The sequence below is a fragment of the Agelaius phoeniceus genome, chromosome 4 (assembly GCF_051311805.1).
Source record: "Agelaius phoeniceus isolate bAgePho1 chromosome 4, bAgePho1.hap1, whole genome shotgun sequence".
Classification (NCBI taxonomy): domain Eukaryota; kingdom Metazoa; phylum Chordata; class Aves; order Passeriformes; family Icteridae; genus Agelaius; species Agelaius phoeniceus.
Window position 1 is genome coordinate 9,427,648 of NC_135268.1, and position 16,645 is coordinate 9,444,292.

The window sequence follows — 16,645 nt, forward strand, 5'->3', positions numbered from 1 at the left end:
TTCTTGACTGTGCCTGGCAATGAGATGGACACACTTGGCAGAGAACTGGATGGGGCCCTAAGTGACCCTTGCCATGTGTTACCTCCAAGTAACACAGGTGGAGAGTGGTTCCTGCAGTTCCAAGGAGCAGCACACCATGCATAGTTTAACAGTACACTCTAACAGTTTCACAGCTCATGAAGATACATGCAAAATTAATCCCTGCAGAACAAAACAATTGAAAAAGTACATAATGAAGCAATTAGCTAAAAGAGGAAGACAAGTAATGACCATTTAATTTGTGAAGAATCTTTACATGGATTAGGTTTTCAATAAGAGTGTTCTATGAAGGCACAATTAATGTAAAATGAGGCCTGTGAGGCAATTAATGATGACTTCAAAAGTTAGATTTAAGGGATAATTTACATATTAAAACTGAAGAGCAGCTCTAGTTATGTTAAAGTCTTTTATTTTTCTTTTAAAAAGCCTTTTAGATTGTGAGGGGGTGTTTTTGTAGGTTACTTAGAGTTTCACATTAATCTGTCAGCTTGGTTATGAAAAAAGGCTGTTCTTCCATACAAATAAATAAGTTTACCTGAAAGTAAGTATGACAGGATTGTGTGATGATCAGACATATTTAGTAAAGGTTAACTGAATTCAGTGGAGATATTACCTAAATAAATATTAACATATTCCATCCAGTGGGTACAGTTTCTAGCTCTGCAGAGGCAGATACCCAGTAACAAATGTGCACGACAATCCAAAAACTTCCAGGGTGTGATGAAAAAGCCACTGATAGCAACTAGAAATATGAGCCTTGATTTCAGTGATCTTTGTGTCTGACACTCTCTCTGTCCTTTCTGCAGTCACCTGTCCAGATACCAAAATAAAAATGCAGATTCAAAATGATTATGGTATTAAATGCACATAGCTTATTCCTACTTGTCTGTAGAACATCAGGCTCATTACTTTTATCAGTAAACAATTAATGGTAATGACAAAGGATGACAAGATTTTACAATAAATTGTTCCCAAAAATATATTTCAAAGATACTGGTAACTAATTAGTTTGTATCCACAGTAGTAATTAATTTACACTGACTGTTTTTTTAACTCTGGGGCATCTTTAATGAGTACTTCTAATTTTGTAATCTGATAAAAGCAGCTCAGCCACGAGGGTTTGCAGGCACACTGCCTTCTCTGTGCAGACCTCAGGCCACAGAATGCACTTCTCAGAGTTACAGCCAAGCCTGCTCATCTGTTTTCAGCAACTGATATGTGTAATTAAGAAAACAATGCAACCCCCCTTTATGTTCTTACATCATCTTTTCTGTAGTGACAACATGCTGAAATGGAATATCCCTTCCTGTTAGTTAAAAATTTAAATAACCAACAATTTCCCTTTATGTTTTCTAGTAGTAATTTCAGGTAAGAGGTAAACGAGCTGCAAGAAAAGGTTCATCTGTAGGGTGTCCTAACAATCCCTTTGTAAGATCATCTTGACCTTTTAGCCTTGCTCGGTCACTACCTCAGTTTCTCAAAAAAAAAAATGTCTAAATAGATCATATACATGTCTAAAATAGTTGCTCTGGGCCTGTCTAGAAAGTGCATTCTTCATGTTTAACAGTTTTCTAAGGCATCAGTTTTGTTTGCAGGAATGTTAATAACCTGAGTTGTGGATGCAGAGTGATCTTGTTATAGTTCTTAGAGTTTACTTCAGTCATAACCATCCATTCTGGAAATGTGCTCTGCCAGTTCCTTTATTACCCTGCTCTCCTCCTGTGGGGCATGACTAAACTATTGAGCTTTTCTCTGTTCAACCTCTTAAAACTTCCACTCACCTCACTTCAGCCAGCTCAAGCTTGTTACTGTTTCTGTGGGGTGAGAACAATGAAACTTCATTAAGGGGGCAAAACCTGGGCTTAGTCTAAACCATTAATGGTAACGTAATTAACTTGAGTGCAGCTCTGGCAGGTTACATCTGCCCTGGCAGTGCTACAGGAGGGTAAACTGGGCACACAGTCTTGCCCAGAACACCACCATTTGTTGTGGTTGTATTCAATCCCTGAATTGACTACTTACAGCATTCCATTTTTTTTTAAATTTTATTTTATTTATTACATGAAGCTCCGAAATCTTTCATCAGACCTGGCTTGTTCTGCTTTTCTGCTTTCTCTCTTATTTTACCAGAGTGTTCACAAAGGAGAACACTCACACATAAAACAGTTCACAACACCAACAATGAACAAATACCAGGAAAATCTGGGCACCAAAAAGATTCCCAAATACACCCAGCAGAATTTCCAGTTTCCCTTTTGTTACAGACAAATAGAATAGTTACAGTAAATGGCAGGGGCATTAATTTGGTGCTTCTGTCCACTCTTGTCTGTTGTGACTCTGCCACCACTGAGTTACCACAGACTTAAAACCTGGAGCACGATGTTTCCCTTTAATCTTTCTCATGGTCCTTCCAAGAAAAAGGTCTGATTGTAGCAAAATAAATTCTATTTGTGATTAGCAATCAGGCAGTCCTGGTATAATCCTGTGTTACCTTCCTGGGCTTACACATAACCTGCCAATCTGAAAGGGGACATATCCCCTCCATCCTTCCCCTTCTTTCCTTTCTTCCAGAGAAACCTTCCACATATCTTTGTAGTCAAACAGAGTAGAAAGAATTTGTATAACATAATGAACTCATGTCTTTGGTCCCAGGTGTAATCCCTGAGGCCTTTGAGGGCCCTTCTTTGCTAGAAATACAGAGCAGCCAGTGTCTGTCCCTTGTCCTTGTCTCTTGTATCTGTGTGTATGGACTTAGAAAATGTAAAATGAGAACAAATGCCTTGAAATGTGGCCATTCTGTTCTCTCTCATGCCTGTATCTGTCACCAGTTGCTAACAGCTTTTTCTTTCTATATAGTATCTGCTTCAAGTGTGGATTTTAGCATTTGTTTGCAGAAAACCTTAATTTATCTTTGTATCTGTCCTATAAAAGACGGAGATGCTCTGAACTCCTGTGCTGCTGTTCTCTTTTTTTACCTCTCCAGTGAGGTGTTATCCTCAGATGAAACAGTCTAATCAGAGCTGATGGCCATATTCAAGCCAGTCCCAGGGGGTCTATCTTCCTCTTTGAAGACCCTCAGAAACAGCAGGGAAAACAGAAGGAAAAAGTCCCATGATGAGACAATAATCAGTTGTATTTGCATATTTCCTCTTAAATACTTAACCAATATTTAAGCAGTTAATTGTTAATTTAGACCAACTTTTAAAATGTTGTCTTGCTTCCTGCATGAAAGGAGATCCTTTCAAAGCCACCATGGGGTCAGCCTATTCAGCATATTTATCTTTGCCATTAGCTTTTGGGTGAAAGTGCTGCTTCTGTGTAGAGGCCACAAATGCTGCTTGTGCTTCCTGTTGCAGAATGTTCATTACACGAGCAGTCAGCAGCTCCACGTGGGTGTTCTGAGCCCCACCATCGACGACGATGACAACAGATGCCTGGTGGATGTCAGCAGCAGGCCCAGGCTCATTGAATGCAATTATGCCAAAGCCAAGAGAATGAAGCTTTACTGGCAATTTACTCAGGTAATTTTTGCCCAGCAGCCATTTCAGAAAGTTTTAAAGCTCTGTTTCTGTGTTGAAGTGTGAGTAATCTGTTTATTAGCAGAACAGAACCAGATTTATCCTCGCTTGCTTTGCACAGAGCCTGGAAGCTCTGTGCAGGTTTAGTTTTGATCCCAATGTCAGCTACCTCAGTAGGGTACAAAACTTGTATTATATTTTCTGAGTTCACCATGAATAACTCCTAAGGCACAGCACTGTTATGGGGAGTGGAAAAAAAGGTTATTTCAGTGGAGTCAAATGCAAAGTAACCTATTTAGGAAAGAGGAACAGAAATCTGTATGGTTTTCTTTTAGAAGTAGCTGTCACAAATGGTGGTAGTGGCTCATTGGTGCTAACAGCCTCATAATGAGCTAGTTCTGCAGTTTCTTTTGTAAAAAGGCTCAGGCTTTTACACATGAGTGTGAGAGAGGCAGAAAGAGGCTCAAGGAAAGGCTGGGAGGTGCTTTCACAGGGATGAGAATGCTGATAGGACACTAAGGCCAGGCCTGGTGTCTGCATTCCTAACTGATTTAGAAACATGAGGGAGAGTAAAGAATCCACACAAGTTCTGGGGCTGGAAAAGGTGCTCCAACACTTAGGGAGATCACTCTGGTTTAGCTAAGAGGAAACAGCAGGGTGACTCAAGGCATCTCAGTGCTTCCACAGTGGAACACTTCCAACCACTGGAACCTGTTTTGGCTTCAGGCTAACCTATACCCTGAGGACAAAACAGGTTCCAATGGTTGGAAGCCAAAGACAGTCAAATTCTGTTTTTCAAAGAAAGATGAGTTTTTCCCAAGGTAAGTTTAACACAGTGGAACTTTGCCATGTCAGGTGCTGGCATGCAGATTTGTGGTGGTTAGTGGTGAAAAAGCCATTTTCAATAACTAGACACTATGATCAGAGTCCCAAGGAGCTCAGCCTAAATTCCATGTTAGAATATGCAGATCAATTGAAATACTGGTGCAAATTCATTTCCTAATTTTCTTCACTTTGCACTCAATTTATTTCTTAGGCCCTAGAGACTAGTTTAATCATAAGCATATAATGATAATGCAAGTAGTTCAGTTTCTGGGTTAAAATGCATGAAGCCTCCTTCTTATGAAGCATTCAGATTAGAAAACTTAGATTAATTAAATACAACACACACACAAACGACATAAAATCATCATTCAGTATTTTTGTTTTCCAAGGGAGTTATTTCTCACAAATAATCTCATCTAAACCCCATAAACCTTTGGAAGTCTGTTAACATGTCTGGGAAAGAGATAAAAATCTTGGGTTTCCTAGTTGTGCTGAAAGGAGTTTCTCATTTATCTGGCTGAAGAAGAGTACCTAGGTATAACCTATGCTAAGGCTGGTAAATAGCAATGTGAAGTTGTGTTCCTCACATCACTTGTGCTATAGTAGGACAATATTTCCATCCATGGAGAGAAAAAGAGAGAGAGCAAGGCAGTGAGGTGCTCCTAGGCATGAGCTGCAGCTGCAGGATGTGAATGTGTATAGGTTTGGACCCCTCACTGTCAGCAGGACATGGAGATGCTGGGAGGTGCCCAGAGCAGGGCAGCAGAGCTGGTGACAGGTCTGGAGCACGAGGCTGAGGGAGATGGGGATGTGGTGTTTGTGAGGGTCCCCAGGACGAGGTGAGAGATGAAAATCTGACTCCATGTTCCCAGGGGGCTGATTTATTATGATATGCTATGCTGTTATTCTATTCTATTCTATTCTAGAATGCTATACTAAAACTATACTAAAGAAAGAGAAAGGATCCATCAGAAGGCTTCACAAGAATGAATAATAATAAAAACTTGAGACTCCTCAGAGCCTCAGCATAGCTGGACCATGATTGGCCGTTAAATTAAAACAATTCACGTGGAACCAATCAAACATTCACCTGTTGGTAAACAATGCCCAAGCCACATTCCAAAGCAGCAAACACAGGAGCAGCCATCAGATAATTATTGTTTTCCTTCCTCCCTGAGGCTTCTCAGCTTCCCAGGAGAAAATCCTGGGCAAAGAGGATTTTTCAAAAAATGCCATGGTGGCATGGGGGTGTATAGTCAGAAGAAAAGGAGGCTCCTGGGGCCCTCATTGCTCTTTGTGAGGGGAGGCTGTAGCCAGGTGGGTGTTGGTATCTTTTCTCAGAGCTAGGAGGAGAGGAAATGGCCTCGAGCTGTGCCAGAGGAGGTTTAGATTGGATATCAGGGAAGGGTTGTCAGGCAGGGGAATAGGCTGCCCAGGGAAGTGGTGCAGTCCCCATTCCTGGATATTGAAAAGACACCTAAAAGTGGCACTTAGGGACATGGTTTGGTTATGAAATTGATAGTGTTGAATTAATAGTTGAACTCAATGATCTAAAAGGACACTTCTGTAATTCTATGTACCACAGTGATATTACTTTTATTAAAACCAAATAGGAAGGCAAAACCTAGGAATATACAATTTGCTGCATCACAGATCACAAAATTAATGAAGTGGATTATTTACCTAATCCAGAAGACTGTCCCAGGCAATGGGCAGTGCTTGCAGTTTCACAGAAATGAGCTGTTGTGAGCCAGCAATTCACTGTAAGTCCAAGAGGAGGATTTCCTTCTTGACCCCTGATTTGCTCTCTTGGAGAAGATTGAGGCTTGATTTGTCTGAATGATCATCTCAGCATGCCTAAAAAGAGCTATCAGCACTCTTAAAATTAACTCAGCCATCAGAAACATCTAGTCAGTCACTGAACACTGATGTCTGAGACAGGGAATTCAACAGGTTTCCTGTACTCTGATAAATCACCAATAGCTGTAGCAAATTTTTAACCTAACACTTATTTTTTCCTTAGAAGCTTTGTTCACCAGTTCCTCACTGCTATTCACAGGTATGCATCCTTTGGAATGCTAAAGGCAGGTCCCACTGATGTCCATTCCCCTACTAAGCAAAGTCCTGGTTTTATTTCATGTTACTGTATTTTGTAATTCCCCACCATCTGAACAGTCCATCGCACTTCAAAACAGCTTTGTTGCCTTCCTCTGTCTTACACTTTGAACATCTTGAAGCAGGCCTAGATCACAGCAGATAAATCAAGCCTGAGTTGTTTGCAGAAATAATTTATGTAATCTCAGAATGAAAAAGGTAACTTTTCTGAGAGTTTCACAAAATGCAGTGCTAAAACAAATAAAGCAAATGTCTCCAGCACTCCTGGTTTTTTCTTGGTTGTATCAAGGTATTGTTTCACTACAAAAGCAGCTGTTGCATGGCACAATAAATGAAAAGATAGGAAAGAATTCTGGATTTAGTTAGAGAAGAATTACCCTGCAGAAAACATTGGGCAAAGCATTAACTTTGGATATTTTCCATAGGTTGAGTCTCACATATGACTCCAGAAGTGTTTAAAATGCAGGATTTGCCTATATCCAACTCTTCTACTAGAGGGAGTATAAAATGTAGCAGTTGTTGCTGTGAACTGACATAGTTTAGAAACACATCTTAAGTTCTAATTTAGTGCTTGAGTATCAGAGCTGGAGCACAGAGTAGCCAGTGAGCCCTGAATGTGGTGGGTTCTGCATATGGAGGTTTCTGAGTGCTGCCCAGTAGCATAAGCAGGCAGATTAGGGCAAGGGAGGACACAAAAGACAAGTGTGAACATCATCCCCTTTAGTGATGAGGAAAATAAAATCAGAAATACCCATCTGTGAATCATCCCCCATCAGCATGCATCTCTGCAGCTTACTCCTTCAAGTTCCCAAACAGGCAGTTCTTGCTGAGTGCTGGTAGGGGTTGCTCAGGACAGCTGTGGTCAGAAAAGCCCAGCACAGCATCCTCAGCTGCAGGGCATGGAGCCAGTCCTTCCTTTTCACAAACGGCTTGCTAGGCAACCCTGGCTCTCAGAGCATCAACACAACCCAGCATCATCTGGGTTTGCTGCCACATAAAAACCAACAATGCATGCAGCTCTAAGTTCTGCATTTCCCATCATTATCAGGGCCATGTAGGGATAAAGGATTCCCTTTTTAATCTGCTTTCCACTCTGCCACAGCCACCCCCCAGCCCTGAGACAGTGTTCAGTAATTAATTACAAAAATCTCATCATACACCTAGAATAGCTGTTTCTGCGTGTTTTTCTAGCATGTCAGGAAGATTTCCTGGCCCCTGCTGATTGAGTAATAATTCATGTTTACTTTCTGTAAAATATCTTAGTCTGGCTAATGTATTCTTCTCCAAAAGTTCTGGTTTTGTAGTTTTATCCCAATTTTCTGTAGTGAAACACATTTCCAGCTGTGATATCCTGAAGAGCTTCTTGGTATTTCAGTAAAGGCTTGAATTTAATTATTTTCAGGTTATTATTTTTCTTAATCTTGCTATTACCAGGACTGCAACCTGTTATAAATCTGTGATAATTTTTTTTATATGTGGAGAAATGTTAGTGATAGGTAGAGATCCACGTGTTCCATTTCTGATTTTTATGCTGCATCTCTCTAATTTCTTTTCTATTCCAATTACATTCTCTGAATGAAGCTGCATTTCCTTGTGCCAGGTTTAATTGCTTTTATTTTAAAACCTTAATTAACAGTATAGTGTATTTCTACATCCTGGAGAGAGTAAGCAAATCAGACCATCCAGTCTAGAGTAAAGAAAACAGAAAATGATTGCACAGATGTCTAGTTATTAAATCCTGCTCTGGACATGCAGATGAGGCTGCTTCATTTGATTTGTCACAGCTGCAGTATTAAAAATTTAGTGCAGCATTAGGAAAATGTAGCATTTATGATCATGTAAAACCTGAACACTCAGATGTCTTGGGAAAGGAATGAGACAAAATTGTGATGCAGACATTGAAGCTGTGTAACTGATGAATGGTGTGCCTGATCCCTCTGTCAGAGGATGTTTCACAGTGTTTACACACTGAGTACCAGCAAGTGGATGTCAGTGCTTGGGTGGCTACCTGACAACAGAACTGGAGTGCAGGAGGAGGGAAAGAGTTTACATTTCCCTTAAGAAATGGTTTGGCTGATCCCTACTATAGCACTACTTAAGTTTACATTGTACGTCATAATTAGTTTTGTTTAGTACTGGAAAAATGAATTCAGATTTTAAGTGAGTCTTGTAAAAATTCTCATGTGCTTAGCTACCCTTTAAACAAAGATCCAAATAGCTGAACAGATAACAATATATTTTTAATATATAAACCTGCTGTATATGATACTTCATATACATAAAAGCAGTTAAATGCGCCTCATTTTCACAGTACTCATCTAAAATATATTAGGAAGCATGTGTTTGAGTAAGGGCAGCTGTCAATATACTTCAGTGAGAAATATTTGAATTAAAATAGTTCAAGTTAATTGATGAAACATTTGAACAGGAAAGGATATGTTAAAGAGCCTGCTTTACTTCCAGCACACCTGTTAGACAAAGAGTTGGAAAATTTGTCATACTTCTTTGCATTCAAGAAGAGGTTAATTCATTTCCTCTATGTTATATATATCTGTGTCCTTTATACAGCTAAAAAGCAGAAAATTTAAACTGAATAACATCATCCAATATTTCTAAGAAATGGGCAATACTGAAAATGCATAAATTACTGGATGGGATAAATTATTCCCTTCTTCCTGTGAACATTTTCTTATTGCTTCCACATCCATACAGAGGTGAATCACACGGAGGAAAAAAATAGATATCTTTTTTGTATAATTTGAGTAATTTTCTTTAGGTTTAAATTTGGTGTACTAAGAGTCACTGAAAATGTAGCCCAGTATTCCTGGGAAATGCACAAGGAGATCAAGTGTTCTGTTTGAAGTGGAGATTGTCTCATACACCTCACCATAATTCTTTGATTCAAATGTATCAAAGCAACAGCAAAGATTAGAGTTTCTGCCTCAAAGGCAGAGTGAACATGTAAATATTTGAGGTCACTGGTTGAGGTCCACATAGAAAATTAATAGACTGGAGAATGCAGTGATCTATACAGTGTATGTGATAGGAGGCTGGATATACTTATTAACCTTTAAGGACCTTTTTCTGAAAAATCCAGGTTTAAGCAAGCATGTTTTTTCTCTTTCAGGCAGAATAACAGGAGCTTTAATACGATGAGCAAAAAGCAGGTGTAAACTCTGAAAGGAAAAGTGTTCCCTTTAGAGTAAGTCCTTAAAAACAGCCATCAGTCTGATTTGCAGTAATGCTGACAACCTCCAGCCCTCATCCTTCTTCTCTGCAAGTGACCGGGCCTTACAGAGTGATCAGGTTTGGTACCTGTGCATCTGCCACCCCCAGTAAACCAAAACAGATCCCATAGAACAGTTCAGCAAAAACTAGCCTGTCTAAACTGTCTGATTGCTTTGCACAACTTTGTACTGCAAGGGTTTGCAGGCACAGCAGATGGTGTCCTTAAATGCCATGGCACTGGATAAATTCTGCTTTAGTGAAGGACTGGGAAGGAAACCCCTTCCATCCAGTAGAAATGCAGAAAGTGCAGTAACTCTGAAGGAAGTCAGAAGCGTTGCTTTCCACTCTGTGTACAGGATGTTGACTTGGGACAGTGTTAGCATTAACAGTACACTTACAAATCACCCAGTCAGCCTTCTGTGTGTCTGGGTACCAGCAGGAGCTGAGAACATTTGTGTTTCTCACAGGAATTGCTTCAATTTGCTTTGCAAAAACCATGCAGTTCCCAGTCAAACCTGTTAGTGCTGACACGTTCAGTCCATTTTTTACAGAAGAGTTGACCTGGATGCTTATTTATCCTCTTGAGACTCCTTCTGCCATTGAGCTGTCTCTCATCATCAGTGCTCTTAATCCTAATTCTGTTCAATTGCCCACAATGCCTCTTGAAACTTCTTTCAGTCTACAGAATTATGTTTAATGTTTCATGCTTAAAGACATTACTCTAGGCTATCAAGTTTTGCCTTTAAATTGGAAAGTAGAGATCTTGCCTAGAATGGGGGAAGGAACCCAGATGGGCATCTCTCCTTTCAGTGAGCATGAAGTGTAGTAACACAATAAACCCTTTTGCCAAGCATGCAGTAAATCCAATTATGAGAGTTTTATACAAGTTTGGATAACTGCTTACTATAAAAAAAGGCAAAAAATAATTCACTTAAAGGGCACCTTTGCCTGCATTTGGCTTTAGGGTTCCAAATGCTAATGATGGCAACAGACTGCAGAAACCATTCAGGAATGCTGGAATTTGGAGGCCAGGCCAGTTAGAGGAGCACAAGACAGTGTTAGCTTTTGATGCCTCAGTCCTGCCTGCTCATTTTTTTCCTGGAGTTACTCAGTTTGTGTGCTTTAATCCTTACACAGCTCACTAGTTCAGGCTTTGCAGCCTGTCTTAGGTGCACTGTCAGCAGTCCAGAGCTGACAGGACAGTACCACTGTCCCAGGCTTGGATTGGGCATATGAAGGGGTGAAAACAGACACAGTAAGTAGAAAAATAACAGGAAATTTTAAGTAATGTGTGTGAATTGAGTATAGAAACCTTCCTCCCTGTACTTCAGAGCAGTTCTAAAGCCAAAGCAGAGGCAGAGCTGAACCAGGCACTGCTCTTGTTCCTCCCTGTCTGTGTGGATCTGAGAGCCAGCAGTGCTCATCCTGCCTTTCTTCCTTGCTGCACCCCAGGCCATTGCTGTAGGACACATTCAAGGCCCTGTGCAGAGGAGAACAAGTGGCTCTGTGGGGGTTTAAATGATCTGCCCAGTGCCCTGAAGAGCTGCTGTGCAGGTGAGCTGGGAGTGCTCATCCAGCTGTGCTGCAGCCCCGTCCTCACACGTTCACCACAGCTGGATTTCACCAGAGCCCCCGGGGCAGAGTGCAGCCACTGGCTTTCAAAACACTTGCAGAATGTTTGGGCCTAACTCTTTGGGGAGGATTTAATTTTCTTAATGACTCTGAGTAAAGTGTGCACTGCACCCACTCTGAAGGCTGAAGCAGTGGCTCTGCACAGGCCTCTCATCTCTTGGAAACAGAACAGCTTAGCTCCTCACAGGGCTTGAGCCTTCACATTTCCCTTTTGTGGTTAAAAAAAGCACATCTTGCTAGAAGCATCTGTGCTCCCTGCAATACTCAATTCACACACATGAACCACGACTTAATTTTGGTGTCTCTTTGTATTCCATACAGCAGCTCCAATGTACTCAGCTGGCTGGTTTTCAGTAGCCAATGCAGAGCACTTTCCCCACATCAAAAAGAGCTTCCTTGGCTTTTTATCTCCCAACTCCCTTGTTTCTGTTAAATAAAAGCCAGATTTTACATGAGGGCACTTCAGAGAGAGTGAAGGAGTGTGAGGGGGCTTTAAATATGGTTTTTTGGTTGCTTGTTTGTTTTGTTTTTCCTTAGGAATGGTTTACACTTAGTTTGTGTAGCTGCCTGTATTAGTGTTTCTCATGAACACATTTACTATAACACCTAGGTCTGCTCTACAAAATTTAGAAAAAAGGAAAAAACGTTGTCTCCACAGTGAACATCCTCCTTCCTCCGCCCCCAAATCCACATGGCATTTCAGCCCATTCAAGTGAAAGAAACCCTTAACCACTGACACAAATGGGAATTAAGCAGAAAAATTCCAACTCCTCATGGCAGTCTTTAAGTTTTAACCCTGTGCCTTCCTCTACCTAACAGAGCTCCAAGTGCTGTACTTCACAAAAAAATGGAGAGAGGGAATTCTGTTCCTGTTCTTACGCCAGTAAATTAGAAATGACAGGAGAAGCCTAAGAGTGCCATGCACAGAGTCATATCCCAAGTCCAGAAATCAGGCAAATAATGGACCCCAACTAAGGCAGTTTTCTAACAAGACAAAGTGGGACAACTTTCCTCAGCTTCTAGTGCAGGTTCCGAGCTGAGAATGTCTCAAGCACCAGAAGTTGGATGAGAGACAACCAATAAATGGAAGATGCAAAACTGCTTTACATAGCTAACAGCGACACAAGCACCTCCAGCATCAGCTGAGAACACAGGGAAGTTCATCTTGATTTTGGCTTTAGGCAGAAACACTTGTAAGGTGTAATTCCCAATTGCCAGTTTAAGCCAAGAGAGCTGAGCCTGGGTGCCATGCAACCCTGAGTCTCCCCAGTGGAAAACCACACTCTACAGCTTTCATCAAGGATAGAAATGTTATTCTGGAAGAAAACAGGATAACTGTTCCTTTCACAATGAGAAAATATCCATTACCTCAGAGTTTCACATGTGAATAATCTGGTTCAGAGCTCATTAAATTAACTTGGAGAAAAAAAAAATCAACCTCACTACAGTGATCTCCAGAAGGCCAAAGTAACAAAGGGAATGGGGGAATGAGATTGGTGGAGGGGCAGGGATAAAGTGTGAATGTCTAGGATAAGACAAGAAATGGCATATAATACAGAACTGAAAAAATTTTCATCTTAGTTTCTTCAAATTTCTTGTATGTCATGCAGTGTTATTACTTTTGGATAGTTTGGAGTTTATTTTCCCACCAGGCAGCCAAATGTAACTACTGTTATTAATACAAATGTCAATAACAGTTACACAGCAGTGGGAAAATACAGTTCATTCAGCATTTCATTATGGAGGTGTATTAAATGCCTCTGCAAGCCTGTCTGTCTGGTAAAGTAATCAGTGGGAGTTTTATCAAGGCTGCACATAGGCCTACCAGGAGGATTTATGGGAGCCACACGTTTCAAATTTTTGTGGATTATTCTAGAAATGTCCCTCTTGTCCAAAGCTATATTTAAAATGTGGAGCTTTCAAACCTAATTCTGTATTTCATTAACCAGGTCCAAAATGGTATTTTAGAAGTCCCATCTCAGAGAAAGTTCTCACTAAGCATTACTGGTGGGATAGGAGGGGACCCTGAGCCACCTGTGTGCATGAAGCAGAACCTGCCCTGAGTGGCACAAGCTGCCCCTGGCTGGGGAACAGCACACAGCCTTTCTGTGGGGTTTGTGCCAATGTCCTTCCACTTTGTAATGACTTTATAATACAAGGGAAAACACAGACTTGAACAGAGCTATGAGGTGGTGGGCTTTTGCATGGAATTGGGTATTCAGTTTGGGTTTTTTACAGAAACTCTTTTTTCCCATCGTACCTATAAGCGATTTGAATGCTTCTGCTCCTTCCATACTTCAGGTGTACTAATCTGCACCAAATCCTTTCTTTGATTTACAGATTCAGCCAGTGATTCTCTACACAAGCCCAAGGTCCTTTTTAGAGAAAGCCACTTTCAGACCTGTGTGCAATTTACCCTACTCTATCTCCATGTATCTTGGCAGAAACCTCCCAGACCCTGATGTGTACACGTTATCTGTTGCCTTCCTTAGACAGGAGAGAGGAGGAGAGAACCAACTGAAAATAGATTTCAAGAGGGGGAAATGTAATTTATGTCACCTGCATGACAATTTAATTGTAATTGAGGTCTATAGGTTTTTGTGTGATAGCAGAGATTTAAAGCTTGATGCAACTCAACAATGAAGGCAAGGCTTTAATAAGGCAGCATTAAGCTGGGAATTGAACAGAATCAATACTGAGAATTAGCAAGAAAAGATTATAAAAGACATTTCAGTATTCAAGGAAAAAACAGTTTTTGCATTTGATCATTTATGCAGCATACCATGGCTGTGTTTTGCCTTATTTTGGTGTTCAGAAGTGCAGCAGAACCACAAAATCAGGGAACTCAAGCAAACAGGAAAGCTTTTGGCTTTTTTATGGTTAAAATGCATGGGTAGAAACACAGCTCCATTCCAGAAATCCCATTTGCTGAAATGGAAACCAGGCAATTGAGACTATTGCAAACTGCATCAGAGATTAAACCAGCCTGCAACAAAGGAACCTTCATTCCAAATCCAGCAAATCCTCACCTTGTCTCTAACTGTAAAGGTTTTCACAGTAGATGGACACTGGAATGTTCTATAACTTCTGTTACCCCGCAGGAGCAATGCAACAAGGTCAGTGTTTAACACAAACCCCTCTTTTTCTTTTTCTTTTTCTTTTTGCCCCAATCTCTACAGGGAGGTCCTATCCAGAACCGAAAATCCAAGCGCTGCCTGGAATTGCAGGAGAACAATGAAAATGAATTTGGATTTCAAGTGGTCCTTCAGAAGTGCACTGGACAACGCTGGTCCATAACAAATGTCCTGAGAAGCTTGTCATTATAGCAGACTAAATTTTGTACCCATTTCTTTTGCTACTGTGTAGCAAGTACTGCATTGTCGCCTGCTGTACTGTATCCCTCCCGCTCCCCGTCCCCCCAGCTCCTTCTCTCCCCTTTTTGTCTCTGATTTGATTTTGTGAGTGTGTGGAAATAGGGTTTGTGGGCTGGAAATAAGAAGTTTTTATTTCACCATGATGTTTTCACGACATTTATAGAGATGCTGAATGACAGGTGACGGGTAGGCTATCCTAAAATATTTTACAACTGTAACTATTAAGCAAATGGAGAATATTTATATCTCAAACTTTTATTGAATAAAAAAGCCCAAACACTATTACTGGGTAGGTGTCTCCATGGAAATCAATTTGGAAGCTAAGTGCTGGTTTCATTGCTTCATTAACCCAAGCCTGATCCTGGCATGTTGCTGCAGAGCATCAGAATTCTGCAGACTTTGGATAAAGAGTTCTACCTGCACACCAGCAGCTACAGCAAGGGAGGATTTTCTCCATTCTCCCTCCAGAGCTCTGTCTAGGCCACGGTAGGTACCGGTGTGCAAATACAGGGGAAAGGTCTGGGGTGTGGAGGTGTTATGTCCCCAAGTATTTTTCCTCTCCAGTACCACTTAATAAAACCCCAGAGAAAGCTCCAGGGCTCAAGTGAGGCAGGGAAGAGAATTTATTAAAAAGAAGGGAAAAAATATCCCAAGAGAAAAGCAGCAGCTACTGGAAGAAAAGTAAAATATAAACCCTGACATTTCACAGTGGGCTGGCCTCCATTTCAGTGGCTGAACCTTCCTTCCAATTCTTCATTGTTCTTACAAGTCTTTTTTTTTTAATGCAGTTGTTCCCTGGGTGCTGCAGATTTGGGTAAAAGTGGCTCCATCCAAGAGAAAAAGGGATGAATTCACTCTGCTTTTCTTCCTGCCTTGAAGGAGGTGTGAATGCAATTCCACATCTCTTCATCTCTGCTCAGACTGGCGAGGAGAGGAAATTTGATGAGGTAAACCAGAGCACTGGGATTACTAGAGTTCATTTCCAGCAGCTTTTATTTGTATGTAAATTTCCCCGTATTTTGATCAGTTTTTCTTGACAATAACAGTACACCTACCACATCTACCAGCTGATAAGGAGATACTGACAATTAAAGGAAATAGAACATTGCAAGAAACCCCAAGCCGCCTTCCTACAGTACTTGCTTAAATATTTATGGACGGCAAATATCTTGTCAGGTATCATCCCTTGTGCCAGGATATCACCTAGGGTGCTTTCCCAAGGTCTCCCACTGTGTGTTCTCTCACCACATTTGCACCTGGGGCAAGCCACCAGCACCAAGGAGGAAAAAGTTGTGCTGGTGATGTGAGGAGAGCCTGCAGAGCACCTCCACATCCTCAGGGAAAAGCTGTTAGGGCTTGGTTGCTATCAGAGACCCTGGGTAATACTTTTGAAGATGGGCTGTTCAGAAGGGATCCAGGTTCCGGGAATTTATTCATTGATCTGTTTATATACTTATTTTTACAAAGCTACCGGTTTCAGGAGCACAGATGACTGACACCATACCCAGTCATTCCCAGCTGGAACTCTGACAGGAGAATTCCTGATTATCCTTGCCTGCCTGATCTTTCCAGGCTGGCCAACATCTGCTGGGAGTGACTGTGCAGGGCATGGTTTAGGATTGTCCTCTTTTGCTGGGGAAGGTTCTTTGGCTTCCTCTTTCTGAAGGACCAGAATTTCATCCTCCAACACCATGTGTCTTTTTCTGTGTCTTTTATAAACAGAAGTTAATCAGTCAAAACTAATCACCGAGCCTTTTTGTGTATGGTAATCAAGAGGTAGTTGCAAAAATTATAATTAAGCAAGTAGCTGTCATATGTCATTTTATACTGGGTAGCACTGAATACTTATTTAGCTGGAGATATAAAGGGAAACAGATTTTAGAAGGTCATCCTTACATTTTACAATCAATGTAA

General features: G+C 41.0%; 1 protein-coding gene and 1 long non-coding RNA gene across 2 annotated transcripts in view; both read left to right on the top strand.

Annotated features, from left to right (window-relative positions):
- Window positions 1-15,013, top strand: part of LOC129122225 (polypeptide N-acetylgalactosaminyltransferase 18-like) — a 31,963-nt gene extending 16,950 nt beyond the window's left edge. The window contains exons 8-9 of the mRNA XM_077176563.1: window positions 3,396-3,560; window positions 14,537-15,013. Coding sequence (XP_077032678.1) covers window positions 3,396-3,560; window positions 14,537-14,683 — 312 coding nt within the window. The 3' untranslated portion in view covers window positions 14,684-15,013. The remainder of the gene's footprint in view (window positions 1-3,395; window positions 3,561-14,536) is intronic.
- LOC143693915 (uncharacterized) overlaps window positions 1-16,645 on the top strand; it is a 42,769-nt gene that overhangs the window by 19,737 nt on the left and 6,387 nt on the right. The gene's annotated exons all lie outside the window — the stretch shown is intronic.